General features: G+C 49.4%; 1 protein-coding gene across 1 annotated transcript in view; it reads left to right on the top strand.

The window, feature by feature from the left end:
- Positions 1 to 269: 269 nt before the first annotated feature.
- CD9 (CD9 molecule) overlaps positions 270 to 26,346 on the top strand; it is a 32,603-nt gene continuing 6,526 nt past the window's right edge. The window contains exons 1-3 of the mRNA XM_019754467.2: positions 270 to 287; positions 705 to 882; positions 21,372 to 21,474. Of these exons, the coding sequence (XP_019610026.2) occupies positions 817 to 882; positions 21,372 to 21,474 (169 nt within the window). The 5' untranslated portion in view covers positions 270 to 287; positions 705 to 816. The remainder of the gene's footprint in view (positions 288 to 704; positions 883 to 21,371; positions 21,475 to 26,346) is intronic.

Raw genomic sequence — 26,346 nt, 5'->3', positions numbered from 1 at the left:
TAAACCACGAGTCTAGGAAACGCTCCCGGACTGCCCAACCCTCAGACATATTACTATTTGGTGACGGGCATTTAGAATTATTTCGGTAAGCCGCCGACCTATCTATCTTCCCACCTGGACTGCAAGCTTCTAATTCCTGCGACTCCACGTGAGGTGCCAAATGCAACCGTGCTCAAAGAGTGAAGGTTAGCACGGAGCCGCCCCAGGAAGAAATAAAGCCAGGCAGCTTCCCTTCCAATCGAAGCCAAAACAAGAAGTGCCCTCATTGTGAGGGCAGCCGGCCTTGGGTAAGGGGATTCTATCCCGACGACCTGACCCGGAGAAGGTCTCTCAAAGTAGAGGCCTCGGGCAGGAAGCCCGGACTCGACCAGGCGAGGCTGCCACAAAACGCCCAGGTTAAAGCAGCAGGGGGTGGCAGTCTGGAAAGACCCCTAGACAGTTGGGAGGAAAGGCGGTGGATGGCTTAAGAAAGGGACCGTTAAGTCGGTGGGGAGCGGACTGAGCCCGAAACTAAGGGAGAAAACAGGGAAGGGCGCGGGTGGGGGGTCTGCTGGGGCTGGAATCTCCGGAACCTGGGCGGGGGCGGGCCGCAGGCGGGGGACGGGGCAGGTGGGGCCGGGGGCGGGGCCGGGGCGGGGTCCTCGGCACATGCGCACTGCAGCCGGCAGGGCTCCGTAAGGAGTGGCACTTTTTTAAAAGTGCAGCCCGGAGGCCAGCCGGCAGCCACCCGCACGTCGATCCCAACCTGGTCCTGCCCGTCCCTGCCGCGCGCCCCGATCCCACACCAGTGCCGTTCACGCCAATCCAGCCCGCACCATGCCGGTCAAAGGAGGCACTAAGTGCATCAAATACCTGCTCTTCGGCTTTAACTTCATCTTCTGGGTGAGTAAGCGCGACAACCGCGCGTGCTTCTCTCCGGGGCACCTGTCCGCCCCAGGGACCCTGTCCGCGGTCGCGGGTACGGGTAACTAAAACTGCCCGCCGGGTAGACTCCGGGCAGAGGAGAAAGGGCACTGCGGGCGCCAGCTGGCTGCTCCGCCGGGTCCGGAGACGGGGCGGGTGTGTTTGTCGGGGGCTCTCCGAAGCCCGGCAGGCGGGAAGACACGGGGTCCCCAGTGAGCTGGGGCGCAGAGACCCGCTCCAGGCCGCTCCTTCGCTAAGGGTGTGGGCTAGGGTTTGTGTGTGCCCTTCCGAGTATGGTGAGGGCGGGAGTGGGGCCGCTAGGGAGAACTGGGGCACCACTCCTGGGAACTCAAGGCCCTGGCCAAGGACTGTAGCAGAGAGTGCAGTTCGTGACTGAGGTGGGGTCTCACAAGTGGCAGGGCCGCGATGAGGGAGGGGGTGCGGGCGCCCTAAAGGACTTTAGTGGCTCAGGGAGAGCTCCGCCAAGAGCTGTTGGCACTTTTACTTGGAGAGGAAGGAGTGCGGGTGGCCGGTCCCTGTCCCTAAGTGAGAGTCGGGACCACCCCCCTCCACCCTCAAGGAGTAACCTTCAGCCCCCTTAATTCTCTCAAACTCTGATTCTGAGCCGCCATGAGAATGTCCGAGCTCCCTCGAAACTACCTGAAAGACTAGCTTGTCTTGATTTTTTTTTTCAAGGGCGATAAGTATCTGAACTGGGGAGAACGCTGGGAGAGTTGGGGAGAGGAGGGGCAGATGCAAATCCGCACTTTTAGTGGCACCTCTCTATTTCCGGGAGAGATCAGGTGCGGGCCCCAGGGCCCTCTGGCTTCGCCCCCTTCCGCCCACCGAGTGGCAAGGCGGGGCCACGAAAGTGCATGTTCACCTGGAGGACACCTGGCCGTCCTCCAGGACTCCCGCTGCTGGCCGCACTCAGCCTTTCTGCAATAGGAACCCTGAGAGAGGCAGCAGAAAAGGGGAGTGTCTCCTCCACACCTTCCCTTGGAGGATTAAGGGACCACCCAGATATAGAAACAAGGAATAGGAAACCTTCCTGTTCTGGTTTTGAGGGCTACATCCCCTGCATATAGATGGAGGTCTTTGCCTTTCTGCAGTCAGGAAGGAGTTTGGAAAGTTAGCCCCTGTGCCATGCAAGAGAGATGGCTGTAAAAACGGGCATGCCACCGGAGGCTTATAAAAAAAATGTACTGATTCCCCTGGAGCTGGTCCCTGGGATCCCCACAATCCTCTGGGCAAATCTCCTGAGATTTAATCCTTTCTCCAGAGCTGACAGGGTAAGATACTGAGCTGCCCTTGCAAGAGTCACCACACCCAATACGTGCTAGTGTGGATGGCACATAGGTGTGCCCCTGCCCAACCCTTGGCCTGCTTTAGGGAGACCCTCCTGCAGTGGGCACCCTTCACCCCCTCCCATCCCCTATTCCCAGCACCCAGGCCCTAGAACTGCCAGGCTTGGCTTCCTCTTCTCATGACCCCAGCACCAGAAAAGAATGTGGAACGCGGCCCGCCCCAACCCACCCCACTGTTGTCCTTTGGGGAGTTGTCCTCTCCCCCCCAGCACAGTCTCTCTCCTGCCAGTCTGTTGTTTAGTCCTCAGCCCTCCTCCTAGGCTGCATCAGGGTTTGGGGCTGCAGTGAACCACAGGTTACCAGTGTGTCTCCATACCCCCATCTTCCCCGTGGCACAAGTGGGGCCTGATGGAAGGCTCCCAGGGCCACTGCAGTATCTGCTCGGCCTCTTACTGGCTCCATCCTGCCACCCCACCCATATTCAGAGCTGCCCCTGCCTGGACTGGGTGCTGTTGCTCAGGTATGTGGCCTGAAACAGAAATGACTCACTCTGGGAATGTTGGGTTTAGAGCTAGGAATGACTAGAGATTATTCACAGTGAGAAAGCAGAGAACCAGAGAGGGGGTGATTGGCCCAGGATCACAGAGACGAAGCCAGTACTACAACCTCCAGGTTCCCTTATTCTAGTCTTGTCCATCACAAAACCATCAAGGGGACCTGGTAATGGGCTTGTGTGGGCGGTAAGCAATAGCTACGTTTTCCTGAATTATTGTTCAGTAGTTCTGTGTCAAGGTCCCTATAGAGATGAAGCCCTCATCCCCCAGGAGATGATGGAATAAAGGAATACTGTGATCCACTCATGTAGCGTTTTATAGTCTGCAAAATCCCAAGCTCCCATGGTATAGCCAAAGCAGGAAGCATTATCCCCATTTTACTGATGATCAGGAAACTAGTCCCCAGAGAAGTTAAGTGATTTATCCAGGGTCATGTGGCAGGATAGCATCAGAAGTCAGTTTGAAAGCAGACCTGGTTGGCGTCAAAGCCAGTGCACTTCCCATGACAACATACTGCCGTACCCAGCCAGGTGGGAACAAGCTCTCGAAAATCTTTTAAGGGAAGCTACGATCTAAGGGAACTGCTTATTATGGTATCAGTACTTCCCTTTCTCTCTTGAGACCAAAAATTTATAAACTTGGCATTGGAGACCTGATGTGGGCCTTGAAAAGCAGGAGTTGTGAGGCCAGGGGCCACCAGCACCTCCTGAACACAGGATGTGGAGAGGGCGGTCTAGCAGGGATCCAGACAGAAGAAGCCTACCTCAGTGGGTCAGGGTGAGTGTGGGGGTGTGCTTCCTGGCCCCCACTCATCCCTGCAGGACCCTCAGTGACAGCCAAGCCTGCACTGCCTGCCCTCCCCAAGCAGGGCTTCTGATGCCCACAGCCAAACCAACAATCAGTCTGTTCTCCCAACGCCCCAAGAATCCTAACTTCCCAGCTCTATTTCAGTTGTGTCTGTATTTCCTTCAGACCTGCCTACCTGTCCATCCCCCCAAAAGTTGAGAGGGAAAACATCTTACTGATGTCAGAGTGACGGACTGCATAAGCTATACAGTAGGGAAGCGGGCTAGGGCTGGTCAGGAACATGTCGTCCCATTCTATGCCCCCATCCCTCCAAGTCCTAGGCCTGCACTGAGAGGTCCCAGTTCCTACCCCCAACCCCCCTCTGCCCTTTTGCTCACTACCTCTCACCCCTTCCCCTCCCTCACTGATAGAATAGCAAGGGTCTTCTCTTTCCCAAGAAATGGTATTGCCTGGACCTAATGGAGGCTTCTTGGAAACATGGACAGAGTGGATTGGAATTTAGAGATGGTGTTAATCCAGCTCTGTCCCCAACACACTTTGAAGCCTTGGGCAAGGTCGCTTTTGTGCTCCAGACCTGTTTCCTCATCTGTAAAAACAATGGGTTGGAGCAAATGGTCTCAAAGGGTCCCTTCAAGCTCGGTGTGTGACAACACCCCACCCCAACTGCCTACAGCAATAGGACTTTCCCACACAACCCAAAATCAAGTCAGGAAGTGGAATGTGCAGTGGGTACTAAGGCTTGTCCTCATACCTTGGCTTCACTTGACCTCTACCTCTGGGGCCTGATCTTAGGTCTCTTTCCTGTTAACTTCACAGTTCCCTCTGCTACCCCTGGTGGGGTCTCTCTGTTTGGGGTTCTCTGTTTTCATTGCCCTGAGCCATCGTGGTAGTACAGCTTAGTGGTCAGAGCACCAGCTCTGTATGGGATTTACCCATCACAGCATGGAGCTGGTGCCTGCCACATGGGGGAGGGAGGTGAAACGAGGGAATGTCTGTGATGCACTTAGCACAGGAGACTAGTACTGGATGCAGAGCAAACTTCCTATAGCTATGGCTATTCAGCAGGTGACAAGGAGATGGGGAGAATAGGAGCAATAACCTAAGGCATGTGGAAGTGTAAGCCAGGAGCATGCTCCCAATCCACACGCATCCCTCCCTTTCCTTCTTTTCCTGCATCACTGCCAGCCTCATTCTTCCAGCTCTGGATTGGACGCTGACTCCATTTCATGTGTGGCTACACATTTGACTGTGGGGCCACCCACTTCTGAAAATAAAACGGCCTGGCAGAGAAACCCTAAACGTCAGGATTTCGGTCTGGGCAGGATGTGGACTAGTGGGATGGTGGTGGCAGAAGCCCCTCGCACCCACCTGCTGCTTCTCAGAAACTGCCTTCAGTGTTGGGCTGAGCAAACTGCTGGGGCTGTTGAGTAAAATGGCTTCCTGGTTTTGGCACCCGCTGAGCCAAGGTCTGGGAAAAGCTGGCTGTGTTTGTACTGAGGCTGGCAGCTTTGGGAGAGGTGAGGTGAGGCCAGGTGTCTGCATCTGCTCAGGAAAATCGGGCCTCTTCCCTGCCCAGAATCTTGATGGCTTTTCCCCACTCTTTCACAATGGTTGTCAACAACAAAGAATCTGACTCCTGCTTTTTGGGAGATGGTAGGGAGGGATTACTCTTCTCTCTCCCAATCTCCTTCTCCCTCCACTTCCCCCTCCCTCTCACCCTCTCTCCCCCGGCTTCCCTTACTTTTCAAAGTGGCCCATGGACACCATTCCATACCTTACTCTTTTGTACTCAAAGGAAGCAGCTGCTCGTTAAGACCGAATTTGAAACGGCTTTCATGAGCAGCCCTATTGAGGGCCATTCTTGCCAGAGCACTTACTCCTGTTAATTGACTCTTCTGTAGCCACAAACTTCACAAATCAGCTTTCTCACATCTTCCTTTTGTGCTTGATGTGAATCTTCCCTCTTACACACAGATCTGTGTGTCCTGTGTTTGATTTGTCTCTTTGTTTTCCTGTTCAATTCCATTTTATAAGGCAGCGTGGCTTTTGGAATTGGTCGCATGGGTTGGAACTTAATAACATACTTTGGACTTACAAAAGCACCTTTTCTTCTAAAGAACACAAAGCTTTCTCAGGTGTGTCTGGCTGTGAGGGTAAGGAACCTGAGGTCACAGTTCCCTTGGCTTCTGTGGTCCTGTTGTCTCCTTGGTGGCTGTGTGTTCTAGATCGACTTGGGTTGAGGAGAGGAGAGGAGTTTCAGGAAGCTGCATATGTACATTCTGTGTTCCTCCCTCCCCCACGCTGGGGTCACTAGGACTTTATTTAGACCTGCCACAGGTCTTTTCAACAAAAGGAAAACTGGTCTTTAACACACAAGAGCAATGACTTCATTGTTTCAGGTTTTGAAAACCTGGGTAAGAGCTGATTGGACCCATGCTCGCGACTACCCAGAGTTATCCTCTGTGGCTAAGGGAACTCGGGAATCCCAAAGGGCTTATCTTCACAACACGTTTTTTAAATTTATGGTTTTCAAGTCTGACTGCAGATCACTTGCCTGTTTCACTGCTTGGAAAAAGTAATGCAGGTCCAGGGATATTTTCATTTTCCATCAAGTGATGGCATGCAGCTGTGGAAAGCAGCATCCTGTCTCCAGATGAGATAATTTTATAATAATTACATCCATCCGGTAATTCCTCCCCTCCCCCAAAAAACTACTCAGTTCTGGACAGCTTTTTAGTTTTAGACTGCTAGATCTTATCCTTTTTAGGGAATCCCATAAAATCAGTGGGACCTGCCTCCTGAAATATGTTGTGTCCTTTTTTTTGGGGGGAGAGTTTCTGGAAGCCATGGAGCTCAGATTATGAACACAACATATTGGTTTTTCTCCTTTGGTTTCCAGGCAATCCTCACTCTGTCCTGAATCCCATGTTTGCATGGGGGCAAAATGGGAAGAGTTTGAGAAAGGCATTAGAGAGTCCTAAGTGCCCCTGGTGATCGGAGGGCAGCCCAGATAGAAGAGCTGGCCTCCCCACCCATCCTTGCTCTGACTCTGAGCTTAATCATTGCCCAAGGAGTGGCTTTGACTCTCGATTAATTTAATGAGTATTTTGTATCTCTAGTCCACATGAAGAATCCAACTTTATGAGCTTCCAGCCAAGTTTTGCTTTTTGGGTTAGGTTTTCCCATAGCGTAGGTGATCTGTCTTTGTTCAGAAGAGTGGAGTTCTGTCTTACCCTCCTCTTTTCTACCAAATGGAGACAGGGAGCCCTGGCGGATCCTCCCTGGCCTTGCTCCTGAGGACTTGAAAAGGCAGAGATATCTCCAGGGGGTCATTTGGGGATTTGGGCTCCTGAGGAGATGCCATGCAGCCTGGTTAAGTAGCAGGGGAAGATGAAGCCAGCTGATTTGGAGAGGGGCCAGATTTATTTGATTCCAGAGAGAGGGTTTAGGACTATTAGCTTGGAGAAAAATCAGAAACCTGGGTTTTCGGGGTCCTTCTCTTTCAATCCTCTTGCCGAGCGTTGTGCAGGAGAGCAGAAATGGTCACTCTTGCTGGCTCCCTTAGGAAAGTAAGCCTTCAAAACGTACCCAATGCACAGACAAGGTTCCAGTAAACACCTCAGGCCCATACAGGCCAATGGCCCGTGACTTCCACCAAGCCCCCACCTCCAAACTGCTCAGGAGGCAGCCCCTCGCTTATCTTCCCCGTCTGAGCTGCATTCAGTGTCCAAATGCAAAAACACAACACATGGATCACAACGGAACATCCTTGACTGGGGTTTAAAAATACGGTAAATTAGAGGGGTTTACTGAATCTGAAAAAGATTCCTATGGCATCTTAGTTTTAATTTACCTTTTAACCTACATTGATTGAATCAATAGCAATGAAAAATGATAAAATTGATTTAAAGCTTTAAATGAAAAGATCAGCAAACTCATATGTATTTATTTGTGAACTCATCGCTTTTCAAGTTAATGGAAGTTTGGTGCTTTAATAGATAGTGTGCAATATGGGGCGGCCAGTTAGCTCAGCTGGTTAGAGCGCGATGCTCTTAACAAGGTTGCTGGTTCGAGCCCCACATGGGCCGCTGTGAGGTGCGCCCTCCACAACTAGATTGAAACAACTACTTGATTTGGAGCTGATGGGTCCTGGAAAAACACACTTAAATAAGTTTTTTTAAAAAAAAGTGTGCTATAGACTGAATGTATCTCCCCAAATTTCATATGTTAAATCCTAAATCCCAGTGTGATAGTATTTGGAGGTGGGGCCTTTGGGAGGTGATTAGGTCCTGAGGACTGTCCTCATGAATAGGATTAGTGCCCTTAAAATATGAGGCCCTAGAAAGCACCCTTTTCCTTTCCATCATGGGAGATTATAGCAAGAAGACAGCCCTCTATGCTATAGGAAGCAACTCCTCACCAGATACCAAACACCAAATCTGCTGGTACCTTGATCCTGGACTTCCCAGCCTCCAGAACTGTGAGAAATAAATGTTTGTTGTTTGTAAGCTACCTAGTCTATGGTACTTTGTTATAGCAGCCCAAATGGACGAAGACATACTTACAGGTTCAAATCAAAATCGCCTCTTCCCTTTCAGGTGAGCAGTTGCAACGTGCCATTGCACACGCACCTCACTTCAGTGACCCTCTCTGATGGGTGGCAAGCAGCCCTGCTCCCTAGAGGCTCTGCTTTCCTAGAAGAATGTACACTCCAGAGACAGGAAACCCTTCCCATTAAGAGTCTTGCTCCTGCTCACCCCAATGTAATGTGAGCACCTTCCTGTAATGGGGGCTGTGGATTCCAGTGTTACTGTTACACTCAAACTTCTAAAAGCTTCCTTTCTACCAGCTTGGGAAAATCTACCAATACTGTACTTCCCCCACTCCAGTCCAATCATAGCCCTGACTCCTATCACCAGATAACCTCTGGTGTCCCAGAGACCAGAAAACTCATTTCAAATACGACTTAGGTTACCTTCCAGTGCGGAGGAGGTACCCGTAGTGCGATGGGAGGCTGGCGTTATACTCGTAGGTGTCTCCCAGGATCCTGGGCCCAGGGCTGGGACACAGGTCTGGGGTGATGCCCTCGTTCGCTTTGCCTTTTGCTGGCAAGAAGTGCTGGGGGGGGGGGGGGGAAGTGCTATGTGGGAAGAGCAGAAGCTCAGGGCCCTACGTTGGGGCCATTCCTATAGGGGATACAAGGACAGTGACCACTTGATGGACCATGGCCTCATCTGTAGACATGGTGGCCAATGGGCAGCAGTAACAGCACCTGCACTTGCCAGGCCTGAAGCTAAGATGAGAAGCTAGAATGAGAAGAAAATGTGCCACGTTACTTCACGATTGGAATGAGCCCTAGCTGGTCCACATGGGTAAAGTACATAAGCAAGTATGTGTCAGTGCTTATGTCCACACCAACTTTCTGGCCAGTGCAGCAAGGGCATTGCAAAGCCCTCGAACCAGAGACCAGCAAGAGAAAGTACAGGCTCGCTCTCTCTCTCCCCCTCCCTCTCTCTCCTCTGTTCACCTGTGGCTCCCCCAGAGAGAGGCCATTGCAAGTGAAAAGGTAGGGCCCTCTGTGCTTGCAAGTGGGCTCTCTTGAGACCTTTAAGGATAGAAGATGCCACTTTTGAATGAAATGAGATCAGATGTGGCTGGAAGGGAGAAAGAACAAAGTGAAAAACTCTGGCTCTGAAATTAACAGAACGGATCAAATAGACAGTTTAGCAGAATGATTGAAAATTTGGGCTTTGCCCTCAGACTGGGGTTCACATTCTAACTCAGCCACTTACGTGCCATGTGTCCTCAGACAAGCTTCTTAACTTCTGTGCCCAAGTTTTCTCACTTGAAAAATGGAAGTTGCTATTATATACGTAGTGGTTCTACTGTGAAAATTAAATGATACAGGTGCAGTGCTTCGGGTGGGGTATGGGACAGCCAATACTGGAATGCTTGCTATCTAATAAAGGGACCTAAAGTAAAGGCAGAATCGTAGCAGAGAGATAGGACACGTAATAGGTAAGACACAGCAGTTTGGGAACCTTGATTTCTGTCTCCTTGCTTGGCTTTGTGCTCAGAATGTCCCTTGATGGAGCAGGAGGGCCATTTAGCTGAGCAGGGCTGGGAGTGATTTGCCAATACTGCCAATCCACGCACCATATGGCATTGCTTGAAAGGTATAAAAGAAGTAGTGGCATCCTCCACTACTCAGGCCATGCAACCAATTGGTTACCAGTTCCACGGTTGGAATGAGAGCTAGCTGGTCCACATGGGTAAAGTGCATAAGTGAGTGAGAGAGGGAGAGGGGGAGAGAGAGAGACATCTTAATGAGGCATACACAATGGAAAACAAATGTGTGGTATTCTGGAATTTAAAGCAAAACTTCCCCAAAACAGTCTCCCACATCAGATAATTTTGGTTAAGATCAGAATGCCTGCTTTCAGCAGAAAATAGATTTATGGGCTGGCCAGTGTATGGTTCACGTCTGGCAACAGGCAATGGAAACTTGAAATGAGATTTCTTGTGTAGAAAGGTAACCTTGGGCAGAAGGCTCTCCCTCCCAATCCCTCAGCCCCAAACTACTTAACACCAGCACATCATATTAGCTGAAACTCTTCTCTTAAGCAAAATAAGGGCTCTGGTTTTTAAATGATGCTGACTTTGTCCTTCGAAAGGAGGATTTCTCGACTCTTGAACCTGTCCAGACCAGGTTGCGACCTAATTTCCATAAAGGTGTGCTGAGAAAAAGCTTACAAGGCCCTTCATCCTCTGCCACACCCAGAGAGGAGACCAAGCTACCTCCCTTCCTCCTTTCCACCAGGGATGAGACAGGCACGTGCTGTGCCTGTGACAGAAGGAGAGTTGACAGCTGAGTTTTCCAGACCTGCTCTGTGACCTTGGGCAAAGTTATTTTACCTCTCTGAGCCTGTTTCCTCATCTTAAACACAGATGGTCATAATTACTCAAAGGTTATCAGGCAGTCCCATGAGCCCTCTTAAGTTCAGAAGGAGTTGGCACCACCTTACAATAGAACTCTAGTCTCCCCTTAATCCTCTGCTCCCTGGGAAATCTCTCACTTGCTCCTTCAGAGAATGTGCCCATTAGCCCCGACACTAGCCTGAGGCCAGTTGTGAACATTCAAACACAATTGCCCAAAAGAGCTGGGCCTAGCAAGACGATGGCACCCACAGGCTGTAGCTATTGGTCCATCATCACCCCTTCCCCTAGGAGGCCCCCAAGTGCACTAGAATTCCCCAGAAAGGTAGGCTACAGGGTCAGGGGTAGATCAAGAATGTGCTTAGGATACCAGTAATGCAGCCAAGCTCAAGGAATCATGGGAAAAGTAAGCACTTTTTTGAAATTATACTAATTTTACAATTTTGATTTTTATTATTTTTTTTAATGTTGAATTATATAGGTGGTGGGCTAGGTGCCATGATCTCAGTGTTTGGGGCACTAAATGGACAAGAGCCAGAAGTTGGCCTTTCCAAGGACTTGGCTCCTGGCTTCTCCAGGATGGTTGGATTTTATTGTCATTGTTGACCTCCCTACCTGCCATGATGTGTAAAAGAGCAACACATTGTAGCAGGCAGGATTCTGCTACTACACACACACACACACACAGAGTGATTGTTGGGAAAGGGAGAAGCTGACTTGTTAGAAATGCAGATTCCTTAATGAGGAGGCAACAAATTCGTGACTCGCCTTAAGCCTCACTTTCCTTATCTGCACAATGAAGGTAATAATACAACCAAAGTCTTAGGACCACTAGGAGGAATAATGGGATATTTCATGTAAAGCTATTGTCATGGTGCCTGGCTCATAGCAAGAGCTCAGCCGTCAGCTTCTGCAGCTGTTGTGGAGTTACTATTATAATACCTCTCCTTGGAATTTTTCAGGGATTGAGTTTGCCCTAAACGTTCACATCCGTCCATTACTTATTGCTTCAGTTCTGTAAAGCTGCATGGTACACGATTGCTCAGAGCTAAAATTTTACCTTGCCACTAGGCTTCATCCCTTTCAGAAGATATTAAAAGACCTGTCTTTCTGTCTGTCTACAAAATGCGCATTTCACAGGTTCCCCCAGTCTTGGAAAGGTGGGTGAGAAGAGGTATTAGTTTTGCATTTTGCTAAAAATGGCCCCAAAAGGCTGCCCGGTTGGCAGAGGGCTCCCCTCATGGAGTCTAACTGGGAATTTAACAGGAATTGAAATAGAAATCTATTCTACCTCCAAACCAAGAAGGGTGGCCTCAGCATCTCTCCTTCAGTTCACTCCTCGTGCTTCCCAAAATGGGATGATTTCCTCTTATCTAGAACTTTCTTGACACCTTGAAGCAGTTCCCAGAGGGGGGGCAGAGCCAAAGTCACCATTGCTTCTAGGTGGACACCATGGGGAAAAAGATAGGAAGGGAGAGCTGGCCTTAGTGGCTGCATTATCCCTGGGACCCCATGACAGTAGGCTGGGGACCACCACCTCTCCTGGCTGCAACAGAGAGAGAGGGGAAGGAGAGAAAAACCCAAAGGAGTAGTTAGTGGTCGGTACCCTCCCTTTCTCCCTCAGCTGGGGTTGGTGCCCTGAATCTGAATAGCCTAGCCTCAGCAGGCAGGTTAAGGTTTAGGTCAACGCATTTTGCCAAATTCAACACATACAGACTACCCTCTTATCCCCCCGGAAAAGTTCTTAGGGGTTCCCATTCTTCCCTATCACCTGCTGGTGGGGAGGCGGCACAGCTGGGAAGAATGGAACTGAGTTGTCTATGGATCTGGTTCACTGTGAGCTCTGCCTCCTGCTGGCTGGATCTTTTTGAGCAAGTTGTTGCTTAACCTCTCAGAGCCTTTTTCATCTATGAAATAAGGGAGATGAGAGGATTGATTACATGAGATAAAGTATGTCAATAATGTGGGACGCACATAGATAGTAACTGTTACTGTGATTACATTTACTTGCCTTTCCCGAGCCTCTAGAGGGGTTGCTAATGGACAGAAAAGCCTGCCAGGTCTAAAGCTAGATAACCTATGTCATTCACCATCAGCCTCTTCCATTTTTATTTTTTTTTCTTGTTAGAATTTAGGGTGGTTTCAGGAAGAGTCCACTCACATACATAGTGGCAGCCTGGCCTAGGGAGAACGCAGGCTGCAGAAATCGGGGAAGTCTTTACCAAGAATGCCTTGCTTCAGAGGCCAAGGGAATCATTTTGGCCTCTTGGGGAGAGGCATTCACAGAGCTGACCTTGGGTGGTGAATGTGTATTTGGAAGCCACGTACAGGTTCTAACTTGAACCATTTACTATGACTTCCCAGGCTCAGTGGGTTCAAAGTGGAGTTGTCCAAACAGTGTTTCACTTGCTTCCTCCCTGCTTACTTGTCCTGTATCCTCCCCCTTAACTGTCACCGAGCAGCAGTTCAAGGTGTTCCCGAGACCCAGTCCCCATGGCTTTACCATGTGAGGCAGGGCATTTGAGCCCACACTCTCCAGATCACAGTGTAAAGTGGGATGGTGAAATCTGCTCCCTCTTGGGCTGAGCCTGTGAGCTCCCCCTGACAAGCACAGGACCCTTGAACCCAGAGAAAGCTCACACCCCCGCTCCATGGCTTCATGCCCTTCCACACTGGCATTTAAAAAGCTAATCTCTGGGTTCAGCACCTCCAGCGAGAGCTTCTCCGTGTCTTCCCGATGGTTCAGTGTTTAAGTGAAGCCTAGAGCAGTGGTTCTCGCACTGGCGTGAGCATCAAAATCATCCGGAGGTCCTCAAGGAAGGCCAGTCATGGCAGTCTTTTCTGCTCAACAGAGTGGAGTTTGGTTTTTGTCGTATTGTGTGGTGGGTAGGGGAGGACTCCGAGATCTCTGCTCCTGCCTACCCAAGTGGCTTCGCCCTTCCAAAGACAACAGCTCCAGCCCTCATTTGGAATTGGGGGAGGAGGAAGCACGAGAGGATTAGAAGAGGCACTGAGGCTTGGGCGCCTGTTTGTTCTTGCTGGCAGTGCCCAGCCCAGCCCTCCTGACAGTGAATCAACCCATCAGAGGCTTGGCATTCAGTGGTGAGCCAGGGTTGCCATGGAGATGGGTGAGGCCCGGAGCCCACAGGTCTGGGTGGCCTGACTTGTTTTTAACTGTTGAAGCCTGTGTGAACATAGATTCTCTTATCTCCACTTCTGAGGCTTTCTTAAAGCGTGGCTGGTATTTGGGGGCCCAGAAAAGGCTGGTTAGGGTAAACTTGCATCCTTGGTATTCAGTCTCCTGCTCACTTCCTGGGTGCCGTCGGCAGCTATGCTGAGAGCTCTCCAAAGTCAAGTACATTAAAAAACAATAATCCAAGGCTGATACGTATGTTACTAAAGGAAGTAAAGAGGTAAAATCCCCTCCCTCTCTGTGATCTGCTCCTTTACTAACTCCTTTGTACAGACTTAATTCGCCCACGGAAGCAGTCTTTGATCCAAGGAAGGACAGAGGCCTCCAGTCTTGGCCAACAGTCCCCTTTTAACCTTCCTTCCCCACTTTTCTTTGGCCGTTCCCATCTGATCCCAGTAGAGCTCCAGGAGGCAGCAGGGTTTGGGTGTGAAGAAGGTAAATTTATCCACCTTCCCCACCACACAACACTCACACTAAGTCTCACAGAAACTAGAAAAAAGAACCCCCATGTCCTAAATTGCCTCGCTCCTGCCCAGCCACCATCTCAGAGCACAGGAGGACACACCACTGGTGTCTGCCAAGTGCCATGAATTGCCCCACTGTCGTCTCGTGTCTTTCTCAAGGGCCATTATTATTGTCGCTTTCATATTTTTCCCTACAGAATCTGGCTGGCACGTCACGGTTTTCAGAGTGTTTTACTTGCATCATCTCATTTAATCCTCACCTTCAACCTAAATAAAAGGCATGATGTGTGTCATACTTTTCTTTTTTACAAATGAGAACTACAGAAAGTGGTTAGTGTCATGCAGCTCCTAGGTGGCAGCACCAGAATTAGACCCAAGTCCACACCCTTCCACTGGTCCTGTACTTCTCGACAGAGGTGCAACAGAATCAAGGAGGGTGCATGTTTAGAGTTCCCCCAGGTGATTCTGACATCCACCTCATGTAAACTAGGCCCTGGGTGGCACAGGCATGCAAGTTACAGGTAGCAGAGCCACGGTCTCCAGCACCATGCTCACCATTCTTTCTGTTATGCCACCTGCCCCTTACTGAAAATTTTTGCAGCATCTCTTTGACCACAGGCTCACTAAAGTAATCAGATAGCCATTGCTTTTCCAGGAGGACAAAGAGACGTAGGAAAGAAACCATTCCTTCCTTCCCCAACCCGGTCCTGTCACCTCTGCCCACCTCCAACCCCTGCCAAAGTGGCGGATGGACCGAGTCTGAGGTCGGCCTCAAAGGGAAAACACCGTAGAGAATGATCTGCTCTCCGCTTTCTGGGCTTTCTGAGACAGCGGGCTAGAGAAAGCGTAATGAGTATTTTATCCTTTAAAAACAAATAGGACCAGTCAGTTCATAGTACAGAAGAAGGGACCTGGAGGAAATGGAGCCTTATCAAGAGCACCCCGTTTGTTTGCCATCACAGGAATTTTCTTCCAAGTGGGATTTGTCCCACAGACAGACATGGTTCTTTCCACCTGAGGGATGGGATACAGTCACACACACACACACACACACACACACACTGTAACCTCATCAGCCAGTTGTTTTCTGTTTTCTTACTCCAAGTGTTTCCATCAATAGGGGCCGCCTGTACATAAATACCTCCTCAGGTTCTAACTGGAACCAGTTTTGCAAACTTGGTGTGGGGTCCAGAGCAGCCGAGGTGCTTCTAAGCGGCATTACTCTTTGATTTTGTTTCCAATCCTCCTTTGGAATGGAGATGTTTCCTTTAACTCCAGGTGTGTTTCAGTGAGTGATTTCTGAGTGTCCCTTTAGCAAGACTGTGGAATGACTCATTGAAATCCCGAGCTCTGCGTGTGTGCCTTTAGTACATTGTGCTTTCAGTGGTGAGAGGTGATAAGCAGGAAACTGTTCAACTGTGAGCCTGAGCTTGGGGCAGTGCTGGGTTTTCATGTCTCCTGAAGCATAAGCCACAAGTGGCAGGGACACCTGTGTGCTCACCCAAAATCAGAGTGTCTAACTGGACTCCTTTGGCGGGTGAGGACAGCAGTGCATGAACTTTTTATAAACTCTCATTTTCAAAAGTCTTTGTGTGGACTTGCCCCTACATCTCATTGTGACATTCATCGCGTACCCTTGTGGGGCTTTCTCAGTATTTTCTCTGGGCAAGCAATTGTTCTTGGTAGTTTGCCACTTTTATTGTGAGATATTAGAAGATGGATCTGGATGAAAAGCCAGATGGGAAAGGAGGCTTGTCTGAGGGGAAAGAACCAGGAGAGGAAACTCTGGTGGGTTTCAAAGATTCTTTCATTGAAATAATCATTCACTTATGGAATAATTATATACTGATGACTGTTTTGTCCAAAATGTGGATGGGGCAGGGCCCTGCCCTCAAGGAGTGTAGACTCGAGTGAGACATGAGACAAGCACATACATGAGAAGAAGGGAGGGTGCGAGGATGCTGGTGAGAAGAACAAATGGGAAGCCCTCAGGACTGCATTTGCGTGGGAGAAGAGCAAGGAAATCTTGGTGGGGGAGTAGCAGGCCTAGGTAGCTATGATGGCATTCCAGGAAGGGGGGAATGCACAAGACTTATTTGGGAAACTTTGAGTGATTCCATCTATGGAGGAGGCAGGGTTCAACGCTATCATGCTGCTGCGAGATCAAAACATGTAAGACAGATCAAAAGTCTTAAAAGTTGGTGACCAACCTAAGCTATCTGCAGCTTTTTAGAGTTAGGTTGAAGGAAGAGAGGGTTTGCTTTCTGTTTTTTGTGTTTGTTTGTTTAGGATAGACAGACCTGCCGATGTGTGTTGCCAAAGGATGAAACAGTGGCAGAGACAGAGTACAGAGACAGGAAGGGGTAGATTAATGGAGCACGTTCTTGAAGGAGACAAGCAGCTTTGAAAAAGAGGCCCCATCTTCTTTACGTAGATATATACACTTTTAGTTTTAGAATAGTTTTAGATCTACAGAAAAGTTGCAAAGATAGTATAGAATTCCCTGATAGACCCACTAGTTTCCCCAGTTGCTAACCTCTTACATTCCCATATTACATTTGTCACAACTAAGAAACCAACATTGGGACATTACTATTAACTAAACCAGACTTAATTTGGATTTCACTGGTTTTTCTGGTCATGTCCCCTTTTCTGTTCCAGGATCCCATCCATGACAGCACATGACAGTTTTCATGTCTCCTTCATCTCCTCTGGTCTATGACAGTTTCTTGAACTGTCGGAAATAACCCAGTCTGAGACTTGAGAATTTTAGCCTTGTTTTTCCTGACCTTGACCATTGAGCCTTGACCATTTTGAGAGGTTCTGGTCAAGCATTTTGTAGAATGTCTTCAATTGAATGTCCTCGATGTTTTTCTCATGGCCCATCTTCTGGGGAGAAAAATGAAGAAATTTCCAATAAAACAATGGGGGGAACAAAACTATACTTTTCCCTCTTATGCTATCAAATATAGGAGACCATTTCTGGCCCAAAGGCAAAGAAGTTTTTCTCTGATCCTCTTCGGTACTGCTGCCTGTACAGACAGTGGAAGCTCCCAGAATGTTTCCTTTTAGTTGCAATTAGAAAAGAGAGGTAACCAGGCAGGCTGTGGGCAGGGCCTGGGGCTGGCAGAGGCACTGGACCTTTTACTTCTGTCCCCACCAGACCAGTTAGTGATCTTGGGCAGGTAGCTGCCCTCTTGCGGGCTCTGTGAGCAGGAAGCTGTCTGAGCATCCACGTCAAACCTGCTCAGATCTTACATTGATGGGCAAGAGTGAGGCAGCAGCCATGACAATTGTGTGGCAACACTCCTGCCATATAACAGTTCTTAACGTTGGAGGAAACCATCAACTTCTTGGCCTCCCAGACTCTATTTTCTTATTTTATGGAGTCCCTTAATCATTGACTGTACACCCTTTTTTAAAGGTCAAAGCTCTCTTTGGTTCTTGCTGGTCCCTTCCTGTTTGGTTTCTCCTAATATTGAAGTAGCTGGGGGCGAGAGCCGGGGGGGGGAGCTGAGGAGCCCATCTGTGTACCCCAAAAAGTAAGTTCTCCTGGGAAATACTCTGAACCCCTTAGGTATTGCTGCCTGTACAGACAGTGGAAGCTATTAACTAGGTGGCACCAATTACATGTGTTTCACGGCCCTGTGACCCCCCAAGCCATCATGGCCCAGCCAACTGAAGCAATCTCTCCAATAGCATTACAGAAAATGGGGCAGCTAATGGCTTACACAACATCTCCTCAAGCCAATTAATAATCCAATCAAAAAAGAAGGGCTCCTCCCTCTGTGGTTTTGCTGAACCAAGCGCTCCAGTCCTGCCCCTGGCCTCCATACCCCTCTCTATAGTGCGGTTTCAGGCATGAGACTGACATCTATTACTGCTTTTTCCATTTCTCCAGAGCCAGCTGCTTTTCCTTTCTCAATTCAGTCAAGTTTCTGGCTTTGACAACCAATCAGCATGATGTGAGGTTCAGGGTGGGGTCCAAACATGTGGGACCCCCAATTCCTGTATCTGACCTTATCCTTGGCCAGGCTAAGACCTGAAGTCTTTCCCCTCCTGGTTCCAGTTCTCCAGAACAATGTCCTTGCCCCCGTCCATGTAGACCAGATAAATGACTGGACTTCTACAAATTGGCTCAGAATCCTTGAGATTATAAAATGGAAGAGGCTTTACCGTTGCAGGTTTTATTGGGGAGCTGTCGTCCGAGCATGGCTTCAGTCCCAAAGAGACTCCACTCCTGTCCGTGAGAAGCTTCTGTGCACAATGGAGCCTTCCATCATCTTCTGTAGCTTAGTTCTTTTGGATGGGATTGTTTTTATTCTTTTCATGGTGACTTGTTTGAGAATTTTCCTAGCAGAGAAGGGGGTGGGTGAGTAACTTTATCAACAGGGAGAGTAGGATGACTTAAGGATAATTCTTTGATAAGCACAAGCCTAGAGCAGAAGGGACAATAAGGGACACTGCCGCTCTTAGCTCCCAGGTCCCCTCCGCAGCACCACCACTGAGATAGGGTGAGAGGAAAAGGTTTGTGGCTAAGTAAGTGCTAACCAAAACTTAGAACTAGCAAGTGTATAGGAAGCACTAGCCTACAGGGTTCTCGGGTTGATGCTTTCATGTCCACAAGGAGGCCAGCAGCCTCAGTCTTCCGTTTTCCAGAGGTCTGAGTGAGTCGCTGTCATGCAGGGTGTCACGCAGGGTCTCTGGTCCCGCTCCCCATATAAGAACGTAGGATATGGTGAGGCCAAAAAGGAACACCCACGAGCCATAGATAGGGGAGTCATACCACTATAGTCTCACTGGAGGCTGGGCTGGAGACACAGGAAGCAGTAGCCACAAGATCCACAATCTGCTGTCCACTTCTCTGCCAACCAACCAACAACCAACCCACCAACGTAGCCACGGCAGTTATATCAGTGGCTAATGGCTAACTGGTTACAGCTGATGGCCAACTAGCCACAGCTGATGGGCATCTACTACCTGAGCCAGCACCTTTCCATGTGAGGCCAAGAGCCTGGAAACTGCTCTCTGGGACTCTGTCCCCACAGTTGCCATGTACTGGGGTGGGGAGAGCAAAAATGCATCACTTTCTTTCTTTTAATTCTCCCAGACCCCGGGGGAGCTAGGCCGAGCCTGCCCACCATGGAGTCAGGACCCACTTAGTACTTAGCATGTGCTTGTCTAATACCCAGTAGATGGGGATGTCCCAGCTGGGTCCCACTGTGCCCCTGCTCTAACAGCAGTGCTCCTAGATCAAAAGAACCCAGTCTGAAACAGTGTCCAGACTGGAGAAGGGAGAGAAACTCACGAGCCATGTCAGCTATCTTTGGGTTAAGCCAGAAGACCCTCACTCACCTTCCTGTCTTTTGTTAATGAGAAGGAAAACCTGCCGCATTTGCTTGAACCCAAAACTCTGTTTTTATTTTAACTCTAAGATTTCTGCTCCTTCAAGCCTGCCATCCATGAGTTTTTCTTTTCCACATTGTCCAGCCATGGAGCCTGTGGCATTGTGCCATTCTTACTGATGTTCGGTGTTTCGTTCCCTGGGATGCGGACTGAGAGGTTTGGGAAGATGTTGAGTGACTGTCCAAGGGCGAGGGAGCCCAATACTGGTGACCAGGGTGCTAATAAAGTTATTCTCACGATAACCTCTAATACTTCTAGTACTTCTAATATGTAACTTCCTTTGTTTTTCGCCATACTTACAAGGCAAGGAAGGGCCGCATCTCCCCATTCCTGTTTTACAGGTGGGAAAACTGAAGCAGTGAAACTCTAAGCCAGGAATTCCAGCCCCTCACTGTGGAAACACAGCCAGGGCAGCATACACCACCGCGGGTGTAGGCAAGGCTTTGACTCTACTGCAGGCTGAGGTCTTGGGTCACCCTTTCTACTGTTGCCACCTCCCCTCCACCCAATACATCCAAACCCACTACCAAGTCATGGGGAAAAGGAGAGGAGCAAAGAAGAAAGGAAAGAGAGGCCTGTCCACACACGGGCTGTCCCAGCTCCTGGGGCAGATCACCAAGCTTCCTGAAGAGCAGGGCTCTGATATAGGCTGCATGGAACATGGGCAGTGAAACCTGGCGCCTGGGCGTTGGCCTGGAGCCCCCCTCCTTATGTGTCCAGCTGGCCACTGCGCTGCAGCCTGAGTCACTCCCCAGCAAGCCCTGGTACGAGTGTGAGACGGAGCTCAGCTGCGCTGCTGGTGGGGGCGGGCTTGGCGGGAGGCCACCTCCACAGGCATCTAGTTCAACAGTGCCAGGCCAGGATTTGGCACTTCAGTTCAGCTCCTTACTGGAAAAGTCTGCCCTTTGGGGTCCAGTATTTCAACCTGCCCACCTGGTATGAAATGGGATTTTCATAAGATTGGAAGATGACATGGAGGCTTCTTGTCTGATGTTTAGAAGGGTCACTCGTAAGGACGCATATGCCTAAAACCTGGAATTGGGCAGGTCAGCTTGTAAGGTTTCCTTGTGTGAAAAGGGAAAAAAGGACCAAATATGGACAACATAGGGGAGATATGCCATTCGCTAAGCAGTGTGGTCTGATGACTTACAGCTGCCCTCATTGGTGCCTGGGAATGTTCCTCGATCAACGTTTTTGTTTCTCTTATTGTGTGGTATGTACACAGAGTAGTGCGTAAAACACGAGCAGTTTAAAGAGTAACTATGAAGTGAATATCCATGTCACCACCACCCAAGTCAAAAGCTAGAATATTGCCAGTGCCCTAGACCCTGCCCCACCCTGTGCTCTTTCCTTAATCAGAAATCCCTCCCAACAGCTTCAGGTCACCACTCCCTTGACTTTATGATAATCACTTCCTTTTTATCCCTTTGTCTTTTCTATATACCCCTTAAAGGTAATATTTAACTACACTGCTCGTGCTTCTTTTGTTTAGCACCGTGAGATGCACTCGTAGTGTTGCATTGCTGCAGTCTGTTCATTGTAACTGCTGTATAGTATTCCATTGTCCATAAAATATCCATTCTACTGCTGTACCGCTAATAGGTAAGTGTTTATTTCCAGCTTGCTGATATTTTTAGCAAATGGATTGACCCCCCCCATCCCCACCCCTACTCTAGCTGCTGCTATTCCAGGTTCATGGTGAGAAGCAGAAACCGAGGGTGGTCTTGCCTTTGGCACTCAGGGACCGTGCTCTCCCTGGCAGCCGGGATTAATTAACACCAGCCTTCTGTATTGCTTGCAGCTTGCCGGAATTGCAGTCCTTGCCATTGGACTATGGCTCCGATTCGACTCTCAGACCAAGAGCATCTTCGAGCAAGAAAACAATCATTCCAGCTTTTACACAGGTGAGAGTGGGGGAGACGTGGTACTTCTTCCAACTGTGGAGATTCTGTGTTGATCCAGGACCTCTGCCTTGGAAAAGACTGTTGCTCTGGCCACAGTGGCCAGTCATTGGCTCTTTTGAGCCTTGCTTTTGTGTAGCTCTGCCCATGCATTTGCATTTGACTGATGTGGTTTCTTTTCTCATGCTGACTGAGTCTGGCATTTTGACCATTCTCTGATGTGAAGTTGGCCTTGACAAAGTTGCTGCCACTCGAGAATTTAAGGACCTCGGTTCTCATCCCTGGTCCTCTCTCTTCATTTCTTGTCTTCTTAGGTTTAGTCATCTCCTTAATTTAAGAAACTTTGCCATGGTTGTTCCATTTTTATATGTTTGTTTTCCAAAGTGTTTTGCTTTAGGGCAAAAGTGTCCAATTTAAGCCCCACTTGACTTAGCAGGTTTCTTTGTACACAGAGGCTCCCTGGCATTTTTTTCTAGCGTCATTTTGTCACTTTTCACCACCGTGTTATCATGTAAACACCTCTCTAAAAGGAGGTTGCAGCACTGAGGCCTGTTAAACCCAACTCCCCAGTTTCTGAGTTAAAGTACAGAATCTGTGGCTCTCCTTCCTGGCTGGTTTGGGGATAGGAAACATTTCATTTGTGAGAAGCAACAGCAGCCCCCTAGTATTTTTAGGATGATGCTGTCATGTCATCAGGCTCAAAGTATAAGTTTGGTCACTTCCTGCCCGCCCACCAAAGAAGTTATTTTTAAAACAAGATGGGAACAGTCCAAAGGGACTTATCACCCAGGCCTTCAGGAAAAGCACGGTGGCTGCTGACATGCTGACCCCATTTCCGCCCGCCAGAGGCCAGCCATGCAGACGGGCATCGCCTGCTTGGTTACATGACACCCTGGCTCTGTGCATAGTTTCCCTGCTTTTATTAATTTTTGTTGTTGTCAGTTAGTTGGGGTTTTTTTAGGGTGTGCCTCCCTATTGTGAGAAAGAAAGTGAGGGAAAGAAAAGCACAAGTATATTTAAAAAAAAAAAAAAAAACTGCACATAGTTTTCAGGGATCAAGTCTCCATAGTGCCCTGACTTGTTTTAGCAACAGAGTTTTTTTTGTGTGAGTCTGTGGCAGGGCTGGAACGCTGCCCTGTGGAGGTGGAGCAGGGGGGGCGGGTGCTGAGGGGAGACCATGAGCACTCTGCGTCATGAGGTGTCATATCATGTCATGTCACACCAGGGAAGGGGGAAGGACCCTCTTCAGGGAGAGCAGGTCTGCCCGACCGAATGTGGGACTAGTTGGCACCCATTTCAGGCAGGCTGACCCAAGGCAAACCCCCGGCATATACCTCCTACTGCCTGTCTCTGCAAGGGGCCTGGCTCCATGCTCTGGCCACTCCCACTAACTGGTTTCTCTCTTTCATTATCTAGGACTCTGGCTAATGCTATATATTTTTAGATGTGGGAGGTAAGGATCTCACTGGTGAATGGATAGAATTGGGAGGAAGACACATATTTTTGAACCCTTTCTTTGTGTGTCATTCACTGTCTCATATGTTATATAACGTATTCCTGGTAACTCTTCAAGGTACATGGAATGATTCCCATCTCATCGCTGAAGAAACCTAGACCTAGAAAGTTTAAATAACTTGCCCTACCACATACCCCTCAAGAGGCAGGGCTAGGATTTGAACCCAAACCTGTGAAAGCTGCTGCTTGTGTTACCTATGCTAAATTATGTGTAGGATTCTTCATGCAGGAATAGAAAATATTTCCACTGACTGGACATTCCCCACGGGCGGCAGTGGTGTGGAGGCTCTTTTGGCCTTTAACTTCACCTAAATTGTAGTCAGGACAGACAAGCCCCAAGCACCGGTGGCCCCAGCCAGCAGAAGCTAGTTGGGAAAGTCATGCAGAGTGGCAGGAGCATGGTAAACACACAGTTCAGGGAGCCAGGGCCTCCTTCTGGGAACCTCAGGAGGATTCAGGGCCGCCAGGTCATTGCAGGGACCCCTGATGGCCAGTGGTCTGACCTGAAGTGACCAGGATGGGGATTTAAAGGCACAATCCCAAAGAGACACAGCAATCTGTAGTTGGGGGCCAGTGGCCACTGCCCCCTTAGCTCTAACAGAGGAAACGCACCCTTTGCAGCTGGACCCCCTGCTGGGGAAGGGCTCAGCTTTGAAACCTTTGCTTGCAGAAGCCCAGGGAACGGGTGATGCAAGTAACACTGGAACACATCCCCTGAGTGGGCCTGGGTCTGGCTGGGCCCTGCACTTCACTGAGTGCTTTGGGAAACTGATTGTCATCCATAGGCAAAGTGCCAAGGAAGCTCTATTCTGTGTCCCCTTCCCCCTCAGTCTGTGACACCAGCCCTGGTGCCAGCTCTACCCCTGCTCTATTCCTGACATCAGAGAATGGCCATCCCTTGCACAAGACTACTAACCAACTGTAAGACAACCCACAGCTGACCCATCAGGAAACCTGAAGGACCCAGGGTGTCTTTTCTCTAGTGGGACCACAGCTTTGAAAGTAGAGAAAGAATGCATAATCAGACAGAGAAGCAAGTGAAAAAGAAACTTTCCACATTCAAAACAGTCCATCGTGAATCCCTAACAGCTGACAGACAGCCTTATATGGGCCTTCTCTGCAGTTCAGGCGCTGGGAGATTCAGCCCGTCGGCAGCATCTATAAACCCAGGCTGCAAACATGTTGGGGAACTTCATTTTCTTGGTCTCAGGCCAGCAGCCCTTCATTCCTTGGTGTCCTCCCAGAACCATAGCCACGGAGTGAGGGCATCTGGGGGGGCTCCAACCTGAGGCAGTGGTCATCTACCCTCCTGAGAACCATTCCCCTTTTTTGACATGGTACTGATGAGTTCCAGGACACAGCATTGCCCACAGGGAGCTGGTTTCCCTGTTCCAGCTTCGGGCCTGGGCCAGCTTGTCTTGTCACACTGTGCCTCGTCTGCCCCGTCCCCAAACCAGCAGAGCATACCTCTCTGAGGCAGAGAACTCTGTTTGGCAAATGGGGTTCACTGTGGTGCTCATTAATGAGAACAGCCATCAAGGGACGGAGAGAAAACTATTGGAAACAATTAGGGTTCCTGGGAACCCTGACTGAGTTAACTGGAGAGAATAAATTGTTCCAAGCAAGTATAGCCCAGAAGCTCTGCCAGATTTTGTTCTCCACACAAACAGGTATAGTGAGTGCTGTTTGCAAGATGGGGTTGGGGTGGTGACAGGAGACTGATGTGTCCTCTCCCAGGCCGAAGCCGAGAGCCCTGATAAACAGGTGAATAAGAATGCCCCACTTCTGGTGTAAAGGACACCCTGGCATCTGCCACTGCTATACCAAGGGCTGTTTTTGTGTGTGACTAGGCCTGCAATATCAGCCTGAAAAAACAGCAGAATAAACAACCCTTAAGCAAATTAATACAGTAAGCCTAGAGAAAGCTCTGTGACGAATAATTTTTTCCACGAGTCAGACAGAAAGGCAACATCCAGTTGTTTTATAAAGGGGAGTGCTTTGTCATCTATCATGGCCAGCCTTTGCTGACAGCTCAGGGTGGAGCCCAGGAAGAGCTTTGCAAGGGGAAGCCCTGGGTGGCCCTTTTAGGAAGCAGCCCAAGCCCTGCAATGGTCCCATGGCTTCCGGGATGGAGGTGGGACTGCTGCTTACACATGAGCCACCCTATACCTGCTGCTAAAATCCCCATAAACAGCTGCCAGGGAACTGGAGAGGGTAAAGCCCGAGACACCCCAGATCTGCAGCTGCCCAGGCAAGATTTAAAACTAACAAGACCCTTTGTCCTGAAGTCTTCATTTGTTGGGCCCAAGAATGAATATTTAATATTAACCAAGGCTACTTGGAGTTATCTCTCTCTGTCTCTCTCTCTCCTCTGCTCCCCTCTCCCCACACCCCCACCCCATGGGAAATGCTTTTTCCTGTCGTAGCTCCCTGTTGCTGCTAACCCAACTCACCGACTTCTGCCAGTGTCTCTGGGCTTACGAAATGAGATCTGGGCTTACAGAAAACATATCTGTCTGTTCATTCCTACGCGACTCGATTTCATACGCTTGTAAATCCCTTTGATCTCTTAATAACCCTATTTATTCAGCCCCTGCTATGGAGCTCAAAGAAGTGACTCATCCTTGTCGGAATAAGACAGAGAGAAACTGGGGCTGTGTCCCTGCCTTAGCTCGCTGCTGTTCCCGTTTCAGGGCCCGGGCATGAGGCTGCACTGCCTCTCTAGGGCCAGCCTGTGGCCCCACAGTATTGCACTGCCTGGGAGGATGGGACTTGACTGGAGGACAAACTGCATTTGTCCCCTTGCCCAGTCTGGGCCAGGCGTGCACGGGAACAATACCCATATTCATACAGCATGAGGGTTTGCCAGTAAACCCACGTGACTTGACATCACGACAGATGTGGGGGGAAAGGGAGAGGCACAAACGCTCCCTTGTGTGCGCTCTGCTCGGTGCTGCCCATGAGCCTCAGCTGCAGGCAGACTACACGGTTTGTTGCCTGCAAAGCCTCGGCCCGTACTGGGGGTACAGATGTGAGACAGTGAAGTCACTGTGACACCTGCCGGGGGTTCTCACTGCAGTATCCTGTTGTGTATTGTGTGGAAACGTCACAGACACTTTCTCTCACTTTCAGCCCCTATTTCAAGGAAGTCACTTGGTCCCAGTTAGCAGGGAGGGATCAGCACGTTTATAAAAATTCACCACTGTGATTAATAATTGTCAGCCATCCTTTGTATTCATATGATTAACAGCTAGCATTTGTTAATGCACATTTGGATTACATGTCACTTAATCCTCACAGTCCCATGGTCGACAGTATTGCCCTCCCTATTTTGCAGATATAAAAGTATTGCACAGAGAG

The sequence above is a fragment of the Rhinolophus sinicus genome, linkage group LG02 (genome assembly GCF_036562045.2).
Source record: "Rhinolophus sinicus isolate RSC01 linkage group LG02, ASM3656204v1, whole genome shotgun sequence".
NCBI classification, from domain to species: domain Eukaryota; kingdom Metazoa; phylum Chordata; class Mammalia; order Chiroptera; family Rhinolophidae; genus Rhinolophus; species Rhinolophus sinicus.
Note: the sequence above shows the minus strand (reverse complement) of the source record. Positions and strands in the feature narration are given on the sequence as shown.